The 18927-nt window shown below is 36.1% G+C and overlaps 1 protein-coding gene across 2 annotated transcripts in view; it reads right to left on the bottom strand.

Moving 5' to 3' along the window:
• Positions 1-1113: 1113 nt before the first annotated feature.
• The window catches only part of LOC140140003 (CUB and sushi domain-containing protein 3-like), a 29994-nt gene continuing 12180 nt past the window's right edge, over positions 1114-18927 (bottom strand). For both annotated transcript variants that reach the window (XM_072161813.1, XM_072161814.1), the window contains 8 exons: positions 15732-15788; positions 15084-15425; positions 8323-8379; positions 7677-8021; positions 4333-4389; positions 3437-3793; positions 2548-2604; positions 1114-1747 (listed from right to left, as the gene is read on the bottom strand). In XM_072161813.1, the coding sequence (XP_072017914.1) occupies positions 1467-1747; positions 2548-2604; positions 3437-3793; positions 4333-4389; positions 7677-8021; positions 8323-8379; positions 15084-15425; positions 15732-15788 (1553 nt within the window). In that variant the 3' untranslated portion in view covers positions 1114-1466. The remainder of the gene's footprint in view (positions 1748-2547; positions 2605-3436; positions 3794-4332; positions 4390-7676; positions 8022-8322; positions 8380-15083; positions 15426-15731; positions 15789-18927) is intronic.

Below are 18927 nucleotides of genomic sequence, written 5' to 3'. Positions count from 1 at the left end.
AAAATTTCAATCATCAGAACAAATCGACAGGTGACATCAGACGCTAGCTAGTATTTTAATGCATTTCCAATTGTTTTAAATACATACGTGAACACGATGCCTGAAAAATAAATCTAAAAACTTGATACATTACTTTCTGAGGTAGCGATACCTGTATAACTGCATGGGAAAATAAGACAATCACAAATCGTTGATAAAATTGTGTTACAAAATTGTAAAACATGGCAAAATACATAATTAGTTCAATAAGAATTCAAGAACATGTTAGGTTTGTGAAGGTTATCATTAATCCAAGTAGTAAATAAAGTTAATTTTTGAACTAAAAACCTGAACACGTGGTCTAGTTGTCCAGATTATTTTTCAAAAATTAATTTCAAGAACATATTATTTAATTTAAAAAAATACTAATACGTATTATACAAAAGAAAGAAATGTGGAGAATGGTGGTCATAACGCAAGTGTTGCTGACACATGTTTGCTTAGGTAGGTACGCGATATTACTGAATCTATACACGCATGCTAAACGAATGCTTGATTATGTTGAATGTTGAGGTGCATTGATCTATTGGCGTTTATCCCTTATTCGGACTATTTACGACATTTGTTGATATTCCCTTTATGCACCACTATAATCAATACGGGAGGCAGGGCAGATCAATAAACTGAGGGAAGAAAGTTTTAGATGTAGGAGGAAACCGGAGAACCTTGAGAAAAACTTGAGAGAGCGAGTATGGACTAGAAACCAAATGCACGTTAAGTTGTCTGGGAGGGCGGGGTTCAAACCCGGTACCTTAATGGTGCAAACGGATAAGACAAGGCAAGCACATTCCGCCCACGCATCTATTATGGACAATACACGTCGCATCATACACATAACCGCACGCAACAAACGCGTTCATTACTCTTCGCGCGTGCTTTTTACCCTATAATATTATTAGTCTGTATTAATAATAGGCGTTATAACATTGTCTGCGGACTCGAATTATAATCCAAATCGTGAATGGTGCCCAAATAATTGATAATTAAAATGTCAGTGGGTATTCTTTTTTCAAATTTTATGTTATTAAAAAGAAAGAGCACACTTATATATATATTGTCCATATACTAGCCTCATTTTAATGAGCAATGGCCAATTCTCTTTAAATTGCAAATCTTGTGCAAAACGTTACTATTTTCGCCTGTTTTGTCATACGGTTGTAAATTCAATGAACTATGACTTCGCTAAAGAGCGCTTACAAATTGATATGTATCGGGAAAACAAAATCTAGCCTATTTTGGTGCTGCAAAACATTCAGAGGGCACAATTTCCGTTTACACAACTGAGCGGGTATTAATAGTCGCGTAAACAAAATATGAAGTCAGGATTAAGATTAAAAATAACATGACGTAAATATTTTATTATGACAATTATTATTATATCCCTAGCACTGCGATTGCAATTGATTCCCATCATTCTGTAGGTCGTGCTAGCAAGACTCACCTGGTGACGCTGTTGTGGGTATTTCAGTTATGTGGACACATAAAGTTGCTGCTTCATCACTGCCATCAATACAGTCCGATTCACCATTACAAACCCAAGTACTATTGATGCATCCCCCATCAGTGCAATTAAATTCAATGCTTGGATCACAGACACATCCATCAACTTCATCACTGTTGTCACCACAGTCATTGATGTAATCGCAACGTGACTCTTCAGGAATACACCCTTGACCATCAGCACATCCAAATTCATCTTCACCACACACTGACATAATCAAAAATGAAAACAAACCTGATAACTCTTAGCTATGTCAAACATGTTATTCATGTCGAAATTTTAAAAAAATATGTAGGCTATAACAGTCGCATTTGCCGGGACACCTTTCATGAGCGTCTCCTTTTCAAAAACATGCATCCCTCCCTGGACATGCTGGAGCACGAGACTCCCAGGAACAGTGTATGATGGGATTAAAAACATGTTATAAGGCTACGAAACAAACTTGTTTCCTGCGCGCATTTCGCTTTTGGGATCAGTTTTACCGCATTTAGTTTTGTTTGTTTTTTGGTAATTGTTGTTTTTTAATTCAGAAATCCAGAGAAAAATTACATTTTGAGGCAAAACATTTGACAATTTTTCATTGTTTTTTTTTTTGTTTTTTTCTCAGAATTGTGTTTACAAACATGACATCACTAATTACCCACTGAAAATTAATAATATTCCTAAAACTTTCATTTTGTATATCTAGTCTAATCTGCATTGTTACCATACTTCCTGACTTTTAACATCAAATTTCAGCCTTAATACAGTGTTACGAGTCGTACTAACTCAAGGCCAAAATCACCTTTTAGCCGAACTCACACGAATGCACAACACAAATACACTGTTTGATTAAGCTAACAAATCTAAGTTTTTAATTGAAATTAATTGATTTTGTAGGATAATGCTTATCTATGGTCAAGTTCTCCCTTTTAAAGGGAATTATATTAAGATTCTCAGGATTTTTTAATTAAAAAAGAGACGGTTTTCTTTATTTTCCAGGAGTGTTTTTAATGTCCTCCTCTTACCGGAGCAGTTAAATGATTCCTGGATGATCTCCAGACCATTTTGGCAAAGGGCGTAATCTAGTCAAAGGAATTGAATACATATAAAACAAATACGTTAAACTAATCCATTCAAAATTTCAAAAACATTGTTAAAAACATTTCAAAATCATTATTAAAGCATTGCTAAACGGTATTAATATTCAGTAGACCAGTGCAGGGGCGTAGCAAGAGCATCAGGGGCCCATGGACAAGGATCAGTACGGGCCCTTTTAATCGCAGGAGGGGGTTTATCTTATGGGGCCCTGGGCCAGGCCAAAAGTTCGGAGGCCCGAACTCACGAGTCGAGGAATGCATGTGCACTTAAGTCAGTTGCCACTGGCCAAGTTTTGTTCCGATGCCGATGTTATGACATTTGCGCGCAAAGCACGCGAAAAAAATCAATTTCAGACTGGTTTAGCCCAAGGTCAACATGAATTTTGCTGTTTGAATGGGCACGAAGCGCAAAAAGTTTTACAATTTTGGCCAAAAGACATGCTGTTAATGTTAATATTAGGGTTAAAAGAAATATGCATAGGGTAATTTTGGGGGCGCTTGGCCCGGGTCCATCTGTCCCAATGGTAAATCCGGCCCTGCTTTCCATTATCAGCCCTTATTTAATGTTCGCTTTTGTGCTCGGGGCCCCTAAACCCACGGGGCCCATGGACGTCCACCATGCCCCCCCCCGCTTGCTACGCCCCTGGACAAGTGTTTTTCATTCATTGTCATTTTGTCAATGCGTGAAGAACATTTTGAAGAGTTCATGCAAAAGCCGATATATGCAATAAGTCCCGGGAGCTCGTAAAAACAATTTAAACAATATCCTTTCTAATCTCAGTAAATAAAATTACTGCTCGCTTTATTTGTTTCTTACCTCCATTTTCTACATCGGTTATTAGTAATGAGAATCCTTGATCTGTGATACTACCGTCTGTTATGAATTCAAATAGTAAACCTTCGTCAATGGGGGATATGATACGTGGGTCGGTCGTTTCATATCCACGTCGACCAGAATAAGTAAGAACACTTGGATTGTTGATAGTTCCAACATATAAAAAGTCATATCCTTTTTCAAGTTTGAAGTCCAGTAATTGCACCAGGATTCGCCTCATCGGTGATGGTGTTACTGTCCACTCACATTGGATGTAGTCCATATAATATCTAGGATAACCAGGTGATTGTATGATAACGGAAGCGTTTAAAGATAACTGAGTTTCCTGGCGGGGACAATCTGTATGAAATAATAGAAGAAAGCATGTTACGGTTACAACAAAATAATAGAAATAAGGAAAAAGAAAATCAGAAATTGCCTCCCCAGGTTTGCCTCTCACATTACAATCAACATTTTATTAGGATACTATTATGCAGCTTGCTGGATAAAATGTTCAGTTCTTTTAGATGAATGCCAGTCCGTATTTTCATCTGCGGGGCTAAGTAGATTCCATCTCGCCATAAATATATAAAGAGGTTTGTCCATTCCATCTCGCCATAAGGCCAAAAAATTGTTGTGTCGCCCTTAGCGACCGACCCTGAATCCTGAAAAATCAGGGTCGCATTTTTTTAATGACGATGTTTACAGATATGTTAAGAAAATCAATGTTTTTCACTTTTTTTCACTCTAACAAGCATCCAGTAGTCAAAATTTAAAAAGGTTTGAAAAATAAAAGATAATCGACCGACCGACCCAACGTTTCCATTTTTCCCACTCAACACATTTTTTACCTAATGATTCATATTTTTTTAGGAATGTGTATAATGCTGTTCACTTACCGTAACAGTTGAATGACTCCTGGATGATCTCTAGACTATTTTGACAAATGGCGTAATCTAATCAAAGAAAATAAATACATGTTTCAAAATTTCAAAAAGAGCGATTTTCATAGCGACTATTTACAGGTTAGCCCCTGTTGAAAAGTAAACATGACCTGCCATGGTCAGTACATGTCAATGATGTCATATATATGTTATCTATTTACGAACTTTTATATCTGGTAAGATTTTTAAGAATATTGGTGAAAATCGGTATTTTGAAAACTTTTCATTAAAACGAAATGTCTGACATAGATAAACGATAATTTGCCGTATGATTTTAATACCATGCGAGTTTCACAACTTACTGTCAAACTTTAATTTTGATTTTACTGTTTTCTATCGGTTTTACACATGAACTCACAATAAGAATAATTTTTCCTAATTATTAATGTCTCGTGGTCGGCAATCCTTCTCAAGAAATTAAAGATTTATACCAACGTTTACTTTCAATTAATACAATGTGTAGCAAACCAAAACATAATTTTGCTGCAATTTATCACTTGCTGGGTGCAACAAACATCTTTTTTTTAAATCTTACCAGATATAAAAGTGACCCCTTATATTTCTCTTTACTTTTCAACAGGGGTTGACCTAAAGAAGGCTCTTAACACATCCCTTAAGGATTCAATATAGCTATCGTGCTCCAAGGCTTTTAGCGATATTGTGCTTTATCATCTTAATAAATAATTGATAAAGCAAAACATATAGTTCTGTGACATTATTCTGAGTGTAGATAGTGATAGGATAGATTTTACTAACAATACTTATGTGACCAGTCATATCTGAAGGTGAGGGAGACCTTGCGGCAAACTGCTTTCCAAGATATGATTATATGGTTATATCGGGACGTCCCCGTGGCGAAGTGGTTTTAACCTTAAAAGGCCATGGACTTCTAACCACTTATGAAGTTTTGCTCAAGTTCGAAACTTCCCACCACCTTTTTTTATAATGTTTTATTAACCAACTTATTGTCATAAATCAAGAATAACACCATTTCGAACATCCATTGCTATTGTGATATTATATTTTTTTTCATCAAACAAACATGTTTGATTTTTTATTCACATTTAGGCCTAGGCCTATGGCCTACTTTCACCATCCAGATGCTTTCACCATGCCTGACTATCATGATATCTTCGTCATTTAAAACACCTTTATCAGTGGCTCTGTTCACAGCTCAGACTGAAATTATATTTGGAATAAATATTATAAATTGTCACAAATTAAAATCACAAACCGCGAAAGATCGCCAACAACTGCCGCTGAATATTGTTATCCAACTAGATTTCCCCACAGGCCTATAAAGAACAACAAACCGCGAAATTTGGATATATACTAGATTGCCCCGCAGGGCTATAAAGAATTACACACCATGAAATATGGATATCCAGCAAGCTTACAAGATCGCCGACAACCGTCGCTTGATAGGGATATCCAACTAGCAGGGCTACAAAGAACCACAAACCGCGAAATTTGGATATCTAACAAATTAAGACCACAAACCGCGAAAGATCGCCACCAACTGACGCTCAATATTGATATCCAACTAGATTGCCCGCAGGGCTATAAAGAACCACAAACCGCGGAATTTCGATATGCAACTACTGCCCCACAGGGCTTCAAAGAACCACAAGCCACGAAATATGGATATCCAACAAGCTTAAACTATAAATTAGCTCCCGATAGAGGGCAGGGCTTGATGAGGAAAATTAAAACCACAAACCACGAAAGATCGCCGATAACCGTCGCTACAAAGAACCACAAATCACGAAATTTGGATATCCAATTAGATTGCCCGCAGGCCTATCGATTATAAAGAACCACAGACCGCGAAATATGGATATCCGACAAATTAAGACCACAAACCGCGAAAGATCAACAACAACTGCAGCTCAATATTGATATCGCAGGGCTATAAAGAACCACAAACCGCGAAATTTAGATATGCAACTAGATTGCCCCACATGGCTTCAAAGAACCAGAAACCACGAAATATGGATATCCAACAAGCTTAAACTATAAATTAGCTCCCGATAGAGGGCAGGGCTTGATGAAAACCACAAACCACGAAAGATCGCCGACAACCGCCGCTTAATAGGAATATCCAACTAGGTTGCCCCGCAGGGCTACAAAGAACCACAAACATTAAAACACAATTATAATGCCTACTAGGGGCATTTAGACGCTTCCGTAGTATAGGCTTAAATGTAATGCGCATTTACCAGTTCCGACTTGAAGTAGGCCTAAATCGGACTTACTCTCTGTGTCTCTCTGGCATTGTCAACATTGGGTGTGTGTTGTTCATATTTATATTTTCTTTACATATTTACGTTGCCTTGAATAATTAAAATATATTAAACTGTATATTGATCATTGTGTACGCCTATTAACATTACAGTCACGCGTGACAAGCAAGTTTTAAAAATAAACGACTGATAAAGTTTTGTTTAATTATTTATTGTCATGAATCAAGAATAATTGCAACTTCAAACATCTATTTTTCGATTTATCCGTTTTATGGAGCACTTCCTAACCTGATGACTTTCCAAGCTTGGAGCTGCTTGGCTACATTCATAAAAAGAAAAGAAATCTACCAAAAAAAAGTTGACAACGTAAAGAAATCAGCAAGTTTAAAAAGCCCCACCTCGGCTCACTTTTTGAAACTTGGTCCCATTTTGAACACCAACAGCAAATCAGTGTTTTTATTTTATTTCAACAGAACAACGTTTCCAACAAGATTACAAGCCTACTTGTTATTTGTTTAATTCAATCATTAATCATGATTATTATAAAACAAAACACAATTATAGGATATTGGCTTACCATGCAAGAACAAGATAATAACCTTTCAGATCGTTCCAGAAAGCTAACAAATTAATATCGCGTCTGCACATTAAAGATACATAACACTTCTGGAAATGTTTTCAATTTATATAAATATGATAAAGTTTAAATCAGTACCTTTTACAAATGGGACCAAGTTTCAAAAAGTGAGCCGAGGTGGTTTTTTTTAAACTTGCTGATTTCTTTACGTTGTCAACGTTTTTGGTAGATCATATTTAACAACATATAAATAAGAAGACAATTCCTGGATTTGTGACACGGACATCTATTCTAAATGCTGAGAGTACTATGTACTCACGCCTTCTAAATTATTTCAAATATTAAATTATAACGGTTGATAATTAGTCATAACTGTTTTCAGGTGTGAAGTCTAGAAATTAGCTATCATTTCTATAAATCTGTTTGAATCTCATTCCTTATAATTAGTTTTTAATATATATTTTTTATGCGTTTCTTACCTCCATCTTCTATATCAGTTACTAACAATGAAAATCCTTGATCTGTGTCTGAATAGTCGGATGTAAATTCAAATAGTAAACTTTCGTTAATGGGGGATATGATACGTGCGTCAGGGACATGAATACCAATATAACCAGAATAAGGGAGAGCCCTTGGATTGGTGGTAGTTCCAACATACAGAATTGCATTTTCAGGATCAGTTCTGAAGTCCAGGAATTGTACATAAACCCTCCGCATAGCTGATGGGGTTATTTTCCACTCACATCCAATATAATATGCAGGTGATTGTAGGCTTATGGTAATGGAGTCATTTAAAGATAGCCGTGTTTCCTCGCTGGGACAACCTATGTGAAATTTTAGAAAAAAGCATGTTACTGTTTTAACAAATGGAAATACGAAAAAAGAAAATCAGAAATTAGTCGCCGCATATACTCCTTCCATTATCATTAACGCTTAATTAGAAGACTTAGGAAGTTACTCAGTTCTTTACATGAATGCCAGTCCATATATTTCTGCAGAGTTAAGCCCATTCCATCTTGCCGTAGTTAGATCAAAATAGTTGCCTTAATTTTGTCGCAACTTCTAATGGTTTTCATTGAAAATAAGAGTAAGGTTTAATTAATGTTTATAATGCTGTTCACTTACCGGAGCATTTAAATGATTCCTGGATTATCTCCAGACCATTTTGACAAAGGGCATAATCTAATCAAAGAAAATAAATACATGATATTTCATCGAAATTTCAAAAAGAGGGATCTCATAGCGACTATATCCAGGTTAGCTCCTGTTTAAAAGTATACATCACAGCCGTTGCTCTGCATAGAGGTATCAACCATTTATTCAGCATGTGCAGGGACATTATTGATTGATTACTCAAGTAGAACACACTGATATAGGCATGATAGAGGGCTCAAAATCTCAACTCCCGGGAAGAGCATATCCATTACATGTTTAGCGGTATTAATTAATTTATAGCTATGGGTTGAAGTAAAAAAGTATTTTTACCCGTTCAATTGGTAAACAAAGCTTTAATCTTGGAAATAAAAAAAGACCCGGTTAAAATCGGCCGTAAAATAACATAAATACAGACTTCCGAATATTACCTCTTAGTTTTAAAAACTTTGAATAATTAACAGATTTTCAAAAAATAATTAAGTGCTTTTTTCGGTGGAGGTCAGGCATTTTGTTTAGTAATTATTAATGTTTAGGTATTCCTTTGACATAATGCACAAAAAAATTTGAATAAAAAATTGTTCTTCATATATTTCTACAGGGACAAAGTTGGCATGTATGCGGCCATGATGAAAGTTGATCGACATAATATGTTGAAGCAGGTTGGAATTTAAATGACTAAATTTGATCAAAAATCATTCCCTAGATTTTGATTTTTTGAAAATAAATACTAGTGACACTATATATTTGCAATAAAATCTCAAAATGTGCACAGACATTATCAAGAAAGCCTTAAATTTGACATCAGATGGCAACATGCTCAACTCCGGATTTAAAAAAAAATGGCAGTCACTGGAATTTACAACTAATAAATCAGACCACATATTTTAAAAAATTCATAACAAAAAAACTAAATTAAGGTCAGGGAAAATTTTTGCAATATAAGTAAGATATATGCCTCTAGTTTACAAGGAACTTAAATAATTTGAAGAAAAAATTGGCTAAACATGCTAAACGGGATAGTTTTTGTGTGCAATGACATGAGTTTTCATGATGCTGATGAAAATGAAAAATGAAAAAAGTGTCTGCTGGCCTGTTTATTCAACATAAGTCACTTCTTGGCTTAAATATTATTATAATTTGACATATAATTTGTATAATTATATTTATTCCAAAACTATTATAACTTTAAAATAAAATTTTTATAAATATTTCAGAAAATAATACAATTTTGATTTGTTTTTTAAGGCCTATAATTTATCAAACATGCTCTGCACTGTCTGAACCGTATATTGATTTTGTAGTTGTCACAGGTCAGTTACCTACTAGTCTATTGTGTTGTAAAGTGGATAATAAAGGAAGGTGATTCTGTGTCAATAGGGCTATTACATAATAATCAATACAAGTGCATCAAGTGAACTTCACTTGTGACTTCAACTGTATTAACATGTTTGGCAGTTCATGTAAAATCAATGAAGGGTGTGAATAAATGATCAGGGAAATACCCTGTAAGAAAATAAATACATGATATTTCATCGAAATTTCAAAAAGAGGGATCTCATAGCGACTATATCCAGGTTAGCTCCTGTTTAAAAGTATACATGACCTCCCATGGTCAGTATATGTCAATGATGTCATAATGTTATCTGTTTGCGAACTTTTATATATGGTAAGATTTTTACGAATATTGGGGACAATCGGTATTTTGAACATTTTTCATTAAAAAGAAATGTCAGATATTTGTTATACATAGATGGTCGAATCCAACGAAAAGTGTACACGGCATGTTCAGGGCCATAACTTAAAAGTATTAATCAATTGGCATTCGTTTTTGTATTGTGTTTATTCGCCTTGATCATACGCTTCGCGCCATATATAATAAGACCTCTTCTGTGAAAAACTTAGACACAGAGACCCCAAAACATGCTATTTTTACCCATTTTTTCAAAATATTTCTTAAGGTATTTTTAAAAACATCTAAATCAGTTATGAAAAGAAGTCATTGGATTGAATCTAAATTGATTTCCTGAAAGGTGTGTATTCAAAGATTGCCTGTTCAATTTTTCACATATTTGTACATAATTATGAATTTTTGTGATAATTTTTTGAGTGGTATTTTTTTACATTACCTACGAATACAATTTTTCATAGCACTAGATAAAAAATGGAAATCACTAATAAATGCGCAATTGATACAAGCTTTGATATGTCAAATACTGAAATGCATTGCATTCTAAATGGCACAAAGGTAGGTTTGGTAAAAAATATGCATTACCTCCGAATACATGTTAAAAGCTGTGTCATTTCCATAAAGTGAGAGAATAGTAAACAATAGTTAAGCAATAGGTGCAGGGTAATACACTCTTTGTTTCTACCAAGTTTCAATAGCCTGCGTTTAAATATTTCTGAGATGTCAACAATAAAAGCAAGTATTCGTAGGTAAATTTCGGTAACCGAATGTTACCTACGAATACAATTTTTTATCATGACAGTATTGTGAAACACCGCTATTCACGCCAATGCCCATATTGGTACATAACGAAGGCCTGTATGTTTGCTATCAAATCATATGTCAATGAAAGTTGCGAATTCACATACATGCCCACCATGCAAAACTGAATACGGCTTAATTGTTGAAAAATATGTACTGAAATAGACGACGGTCTGCTCATTTGAAAGAAAAACAGATTCAAAGAAGATTAGACGGGTGTAATTCCTTGCATTTGTCAACTGTCATGTGTGCTTCATTTTAAATGTTTACCGACCTTCTGGTTTCTGAGTAATTTGTGTCCAAATTGATTAATTCGAAGGTAACTTTTGACGTTTTCGCAAAGGTTACCTACGAATACCATGGAAAAACGACTGTTCTCATTGTCTCATTATCTAGACAACACAGTGATAGACCCTGGTATAAAGCTTATTGTAGTTGCCCTCAAACGAAAGGCCACAAGACATAACTGACTCCAAGATGGACTTCACAAGTCTGCAATAACGGTTTTAAGCGATTTGTGAGCAATTAAGCAAATTAAAGTCACTTTAGTGCCTTTGTTTCTTACTTCAATCCTCTTTCAACCGCTGTGAACCGACATTATTAATACATGATAGGGTCTAAAGTATCAATAAACGCACATAAAGAAAATAATACTTTCAAAGTGCTTTATAAAATGAAGTTTCGATTGCGATATCCACCAAAAGTCTAATTCTTACCTACAAATACTGAAATGTTACTTACGAATACAGCATAATACATGACATGTGTAATGAAGTGTCCCTACCAATGGAAATTAATTGTCAAAACTTTAAGCGGTACCCCAGGACACTATTATTACCCATATACGGATTCATTCAACAATTATTTATTATGTAAAATTGCTGATTAACTACTTGTATATCAAAATGAAGTGGTCAAAATCTTGCTAAAAGCATCAAAAAAAATTTGATTTAAGGTAATAGCATTTATTCATTTGGACGTACCATCTGAAAGAGATCTAAAACTACCATTTTATTAATTCATTACCATAATAGCAAAATTTTAACCTCTAAACTCAATATAGATATTGTTAAATCGCTCATGTTACCTACGAATACCCGGGTTTCTTCACCTTTTCATTGTATAAAGCGTTAGGTGTATGCGTATAATTCCTATTATTCTTGAAAACATATATCCTACTCGTTCTTATACAATGTGTAAATTGATTCATACTCATTTGATAAATAAAATACAGAAACGGACCTAAACTTCATTTTCAAAAATAAACTAGCATAAATTGACTAAGATCATATTGATCGCGTTATAAAAATAAAAACAAATATTTTCTGGTTGAGCTAGCATTTTCCTGACACCCTGTGGTCTACATTACACGAAAAAAAAGCGTTAATGGGAATATTCCATTTGTTTTAGGTTGATTAGTATTGCGATAGTGAAAGCATCCTAGTGGTATTCGTAGGTAACATTGGGTTTTGATATCACATTTACTATCACACGTCCTGGATTTATTTTTCAAGATTAGTAATGGCACTTTTGGTTCCTATAAGGCCAATATGTCATCAATCAATGGGCAAAAGGAAAAAATTGTGGAGACATTTTTATTTCGGACTTTTATTTTTGGCCCGTGGACACTTTTGGTTGGATTCGACCAGATACACAATAATTTTCATTGTAGTGTTAATACTGGCTAGTTTCAAAATTTATTTTGAAAAAAAAAAGATCTCAGATTACTCCACTTGGAAGAACATTTGGAAAAAACAATAGTTTGCCATATCTCATATGGTTTGTTACTTTGGTAACTCAGCAAAAATATCAAAATCCATTGAGACTTGTTGACATATATTTCGACGTTACCTATGTAACAAAACATCCCAAACACCAAACAAGGCAACTTTGACTAAAACGGACATCTATTCTAAATGCTGAGAGTATTACAGACTTGACAATTAATGTGGAGTATTTTTCGCAAAATTCCAAGACTGGTCTGGACGGAATCTGCATAGACCGCACGGGCTAATTAATTATGCTGTGTCGGGAGATGGTGTAAAATAATTGTTTGATAGAACATGTGCTTTCCATATGTTTGTATTATAGTGCTTATAATGTAGCAAATTTGCCTAAAATGGTGGATTTAGGGAGGCTGAATTTGAGCTTTGTAGGGGACAAAATTTCGGACTTTATGCAACATGGTTCTGTTATTATCAAATTTATAGGAGTTTGAGGTGATATTTCTTAAACTTCGTCAGCAACTGACATTCATCACAGCTGAAACACACTTACAATGTACAAAGTTTTTGAACAAGGGAGGAGCTTAAAAATAGGACTCTTAGGGACCGTTCAGAAATACTTTGGTGGGGGGGGCTGGGCACTTGGAATTTTGGAGTCAAAACTTTTTGACCCCCCTCTCAGAGAACCTAAAACTTTTTGACCCCCCTCTTTAGACATATAAAACTGTTTTGACCCCCCCCCCCCTTTCCAAGAGGTTACAAAACAGTCTGGGGAGGGGGGCTCCTCCATTTGTGCAAACTCAGTCACAATTATAGGCCTGAAAGTTCAAGGTGTTTTTCACATGCTGTGACTTGTATGAAGTTTAATTTCAATTTATGCATTCTAATTTTTGTTTCATTCTCAGTAATCAAATAAATAAAAGTAACACAAAAAAGGGAAATTGACAGTGGTGTAGCTAGGGCTTGTGGCACCCAGGGCTAAGGATAGGTGTCGCTCCCGATTCTTGAAATAATTATTGCGCCCGGAGCACAAATAGGGCCTACCGCTAATTAATTTTGGTTATAATGAAAGAATATCGGTCTTAAATTGATCTTTCAAATGACTTTGTCCTGAAATGCGAGCAAAGCGCGCGAAAATTTTGACTTTCATCGCTTAGAGTGGCGCAGAATCGATGCTGAATTGGTCAATTTGGCGCCCCCTAAGAGTGGCGCCCAGGGCACCTGCCCCCGTCGCTATCCATTGGAAATTCAGAGCAACATCTGGGCACATACTCAAGATTTTTAATACTTAAGACTTGTTTATCAGGGGCGTAGCCAGCTTTCTTGGTCAGGGACGGGGGGCAAAATATAAATTTCGGGGCAAAGACAAAAACAAATCCTGGTTGCATCATTTTGACCCGGTATTATCAGTGGGATACATACATAATCACCCTTTTCTTATAACGACTGTAGAATACATGTAAAGTCTTTGAGATTCCAAAAAGGCTTTAATGGGACACCGGTATGAGCGCGCGTAACGCGCCAAAAATGTATTTCACACTATTTTGGGCCATAATCGTGGTAAAAAGGGCTTTATTGGTACATATGCGGGCGTAGCGCGCAAAAATTTTGTATGCTCTTGTTCTTTTGGTATTTTTTGTTTAAATCTTTTTTGACCCCCCCTCCTTTAGTAACCAAAACTTTTGGTCCCCCCCTTTGTGCAACTCAAAACTTTTTGTGTCCCCCCACACAATTTGCCCAGTCCCCCCCACCAAAGTATTTATGAACGGTCCCTTAAAAGCTGTACGTAATCAGAAAGTTTAAATGGCCCCTGGGGTCAAATGTTATAAACTTACGGTACAAAAAACAAAAGTGCGAATTCCTGGTTGTCAAATGAACTCACACTGTTTCTTTGTGTAAAGTAAGTTTATAACATTTGGCCCCAGGGGACCATTCAAATTTTCTGAGTGCGTACCACTTTTTAGGGCCATATTTTTTTAAGCTCCTCCCACTTTCAAAACTGGTAGATCACAGGTGCATTTCAGTTCTGACGAACACTTATTGGTGTTTCGGTTCAGTAAAATCGCCTCATACTCAATAAATTTGATAATATCAGAATAATTTTGCTAAAATTCAGAAATTTTACCCCCACAAAAATTACATTCAGTCTCCTTAAATCCGCCATTTTAGGCTAATGCATTACAATATGAGCGCCATAATGTAAACTAATGGAAAGCACATTTATTTTACACCATATCCCGACACACCCCAATTAATATTTAGCCCGTGCCGTTTATGCAGATCTCTACTAGACCAGTCTTGGAATTTTGCGAAAAAGTATTCCATATTAAATGTAAAGTCTGTATGTACTCACGCCTTGACCCTTCAAAATTATTTCAAATTATAATTATAACGGTTGATAATTAGTCATAACTGTTTTCAGGTGTGAAGTCTAGAAATTAGCTATCATTTCAATAAATCTGTTTGAATCTCATTCCTTATAATTAGTTTTTAATATATATTTTTTATGCGTTTCTTACCTCCATCTTCTATATCAGTTACTAACAATGAAAATCCTTGATCTGTGTCTGAATAGTCGGATGTAAATTCAAATAGTAAACTTTCGTTAATGGGGGATATGATACGTGCGTCAGAGACATGAATACCAACATAACCAGAATAAGTAAGAGCCCTTGGATTGGTGGTAGTTCCAACATACAGAATTGCATTTCCAGGTTCAATTCTGAAGTCCAGGATCTGTACATAAACCCTCCGCGTCGCTGATGCGGTTATTTTCCACTCACATCTGATATGATATGCAGGTTGTAGGCTTATGGTAATGGAGTCATTTAAAGATAGCCGTGTTTCCTCGCTGGGACAACCTATGTGAAATTTTAGAAAAAAGCATGTTACTGTTTTAACAAATGGAAATACGGAAAAAGAAAATCAGAAATTAGTCGACGCACATACTGCTGCCATTAACCCTTAATTAGAAGACTTAGGAAGTTACTCAGTTCTTAAAATGCATGCCAGTCAATATATTTTCTGCAGAGTTAAGCCCATTCCATCTTGTCGTAGTTAGATCAAAATAGTTGTCTTAATTTTGTCGCAACTTCTAATGGTTTTCATTGAAAATAAGAGTAAGGTTCTTGTATTTTTAATGAATGTTTATAATGCTGTTCACTTACCAGAGCATTTGAATGATTCCTGGATTATCTCCAGACCATTTTGACAAATGGCGTAATCTAATCAAATAAAATAAATATATGAGATTTCATCGAAATTTCAAAAAGAGGGATTTTCATAGCGACTATTTCCAGGTTAGCCCCTGTTGAAAAGTAAACATGACCTGTCATGGTCAGTGCATGTCATGTTATCTGTTTACGAACTTTTATATCTGGTAAGATTTTTAAAAATATTCGTGAAAAATCGGTATTTTAAACATTTTTTCAATAAAAAGAAATGTCGGACATTCGTTATACATAGATAGACAATGATTTTCCTTGTGGTGTTGGTACTGGCTAGTTTCACAATTTACTGTTACACTTTGATTGTGTCCTCTATTTTTCTGTTTTCTGTCGGTTTTAGGCATGCGCTCACAATAAGAATAAATTTTCAGAATGGCATGGCCATCATTTATGTCTCATTGTAGGTAATTCTTTCCAAGAATATACAGATTGACCAATGTTCGCGTTCAATTAAACCAAAACATAATTTTTCATAAGCTTTAATTTATCACTTATTGGGTGTAATAAACATCGGCTTATGGAATCTCACTAGATATAATCTTCAGACCCTGTCCCTGTGTATTTCTCAGACATGTTAACTGCCCAGCAAACACAAAACGTTTTCGACATCATTCGCAAAAGGTTATAAAAGGTTGCGGACATTATTGCACCACTAGTAGGCCAATCCCCACATCACATTAAGAACTCTGCGGATTTCGCTGAAAGAGTGGGGAACCTCACACTACATGAAGGTGATATCATGGTGTCGTACGATGTTACCGGACTGTTTACTAACACTTCAGTTCCGGATGCCCTCCGGGTTATCAGGAGGAGATTGGAGGAAGACGTCACCCTCCCTGATCGCACTACACTGTCTGTTGATGATGTTATGGAACTTCTTACGTTTTGCGCCACCTCCACATACATGATGGGATTGGGCAAAATTTACCAACAAAGAGAAGGTTTCGCGATGGGATCTCCGGTCTCGCCGCTCGCATCCAACATTCTCATGGAATGATTTGAGGTCCGCGCACTAGATACTGCTCCCCACGTACCATCCTTCTGGGCCCGTTACGTCGATGATACTTTCGTTGTAATTCGCGAGGAATATATCGACGAATTCACCACCCACATCAACAATATTTCGCCCACCATCAAGTTCACTATGGAACGGGAGGAAAACCATCAGCTTCTTATGCTCGACACACTTATTCACAGAAAGGACACTGGCTCTACTAAAATTACCATCTACCGTAAGCCCACACACACCGACCAGTATCTGCTCATGGATTCGCACCAACCACTTCAACATAAGTTGGGGGTCATCAGAACATTGGTTCATAGAGCAGAGTCATTAGTCACAGAAGAAGAGGATAAAGTCCTGGAGTTGGAAAAGATCCAGAAAGCGCTAGGTGTGTGTGGCTACAAACGGTCACATTTCGCAGTTGCAAATACACACAATCCTCCTAACCGTCAACCCTCCACTACTGCTGTTTCCAAGGGTTCCATCACCCTTCCCTATGTTAGGGGAGCGTCTGAAGGACTTCGCCGCATTCTGTGCAAACGCGGTATACAAGTGCATTTTAAGCCAAGAAATACTCTTCGGCAATCCCTAGTGTCACCAAAGGACAAAATCGACAAGACTGAAAAGTGCCATACTGTGTACAATATCCAGTGCCAGAATTGCAATGCCGCTTATATCGGCGAGACCAAGCGCCCCCTAGGCATCAGAGCTTCGGAGCATAGGCGGGAGCCCTCCCCTGTAGCGGAACACGCTAAGAAAACCGGTCACTCTATTCCTACAACGGATGCTAAAATCCTGGATACAGACCCTTCATGGGTGGGCAGAGGAGTCCGGGAAGCGGCTCACATCAGACAGAGCAGGAGAAGCTTGAACAGGGACGGCGGCCGGTACTACCTACCAGCAGTTTACACCTCGCTATTGAGACGTCCTGCACCGTCTGACGGTGCTGAGTCTCAATAGCACACTCCAACAGCGCCCCACGTGTTTATTGGGGCTGAAGAAAGTCTAGCGAATTGCAGACAGAAAGCTACCAAAAGGTGAGCTAATTTAGCTGTTTGAGAATAAAGATCTGTTCAATATGTTATAAAAGGTTGCCAGAAAAAGTTTAAATGTCGGGTTATATAAAGGGTATATTAAGAGTATTAAACGGTTTCATAACCTTAAAAAACATTTTTTGATAATCCTGCTCAGCAAAAAAAAAAAAAAAAAAAAAAAAACACGTTTAAATGTCGGGTTATATAAAGGATATAAAAAGGTTTTGATAACATTCCAAAAACATTCTTGAAAACTTGATACAAAACATTCTAAACAGAGTGCTATTTTGGGGTTATCATGACCTTTATATAACCCGACATTTTAATGTTATTAAAACGTTTTTACCTAAACCAAAAGCCAAAATATAACTTATTTAAAACGTTTTTGTGTCTGCTGGGTGTATGGTGTAGATAATATTTACTTTTCAACAGGGATAACTCAAAAAAGGTTCCTAACACACCCCTTAAGGATTCAATTATATATCGTGTTGCGAGATTTTAACGACATTTTGTTTTATCATATTTACAAATAATACAACAAAACTAGTTCACTGGCATTATTCTACAATCAACGAAAAAGTCCTTGGAACGCTTGGCACACTCTGTCGAAATTCCGTGCAGAATTTCTTATGTTCATGGAAATGATGTATATTGTGTTTGGGAAACATGACATCTACAACAATGATTTACCCTTCCCCTCTCCCCATCAAGCAATGTTGGAACACATTAGGGAACAGCTGAAGACATTGGCATTTCTCAACATCTTACGGGGGAGAGGGGGTGACAGTTTTCCGTTATTTACACGCAAGCGTTCCAAGACTTTTTTCGTTGATTGTAGGTGTAGATAGTGATAGGATAGATTTTACTAACAATACTGATGTGACCAGTCATATCTTAAGGTGGGAGAGACCTTGCGGTAAACTGCTTTTCAGGATATGAAATTATACATGACAAAATTTAAACATCATGACTTATTTTCACTTATAAAATCTGATAAATTTTGACAAGTATGTTATCAAAATAAACCTGATAACATTTTACTTTTAATCACATTTGTGATAATACGTGCGTGTTAAAACACGCACAAATTTGATTTTAT

This window comes from Amphiura filiformis, chromosome 18 (assembly GCF_039555335.1).
Source record: "Amphiura filiformis chromosome 18, Afil_fr2py, whole genome shotgun sequence".
NCBI lineage: Eukaryota > Metazoa > Echinodermata > Ophiuroidea > Amphilepidida > Amphiuridae > Amphiura > Amphiura filiformis.
This window is presented reverse-complemented; position numbering and strand designations above follow the sequence as displayed.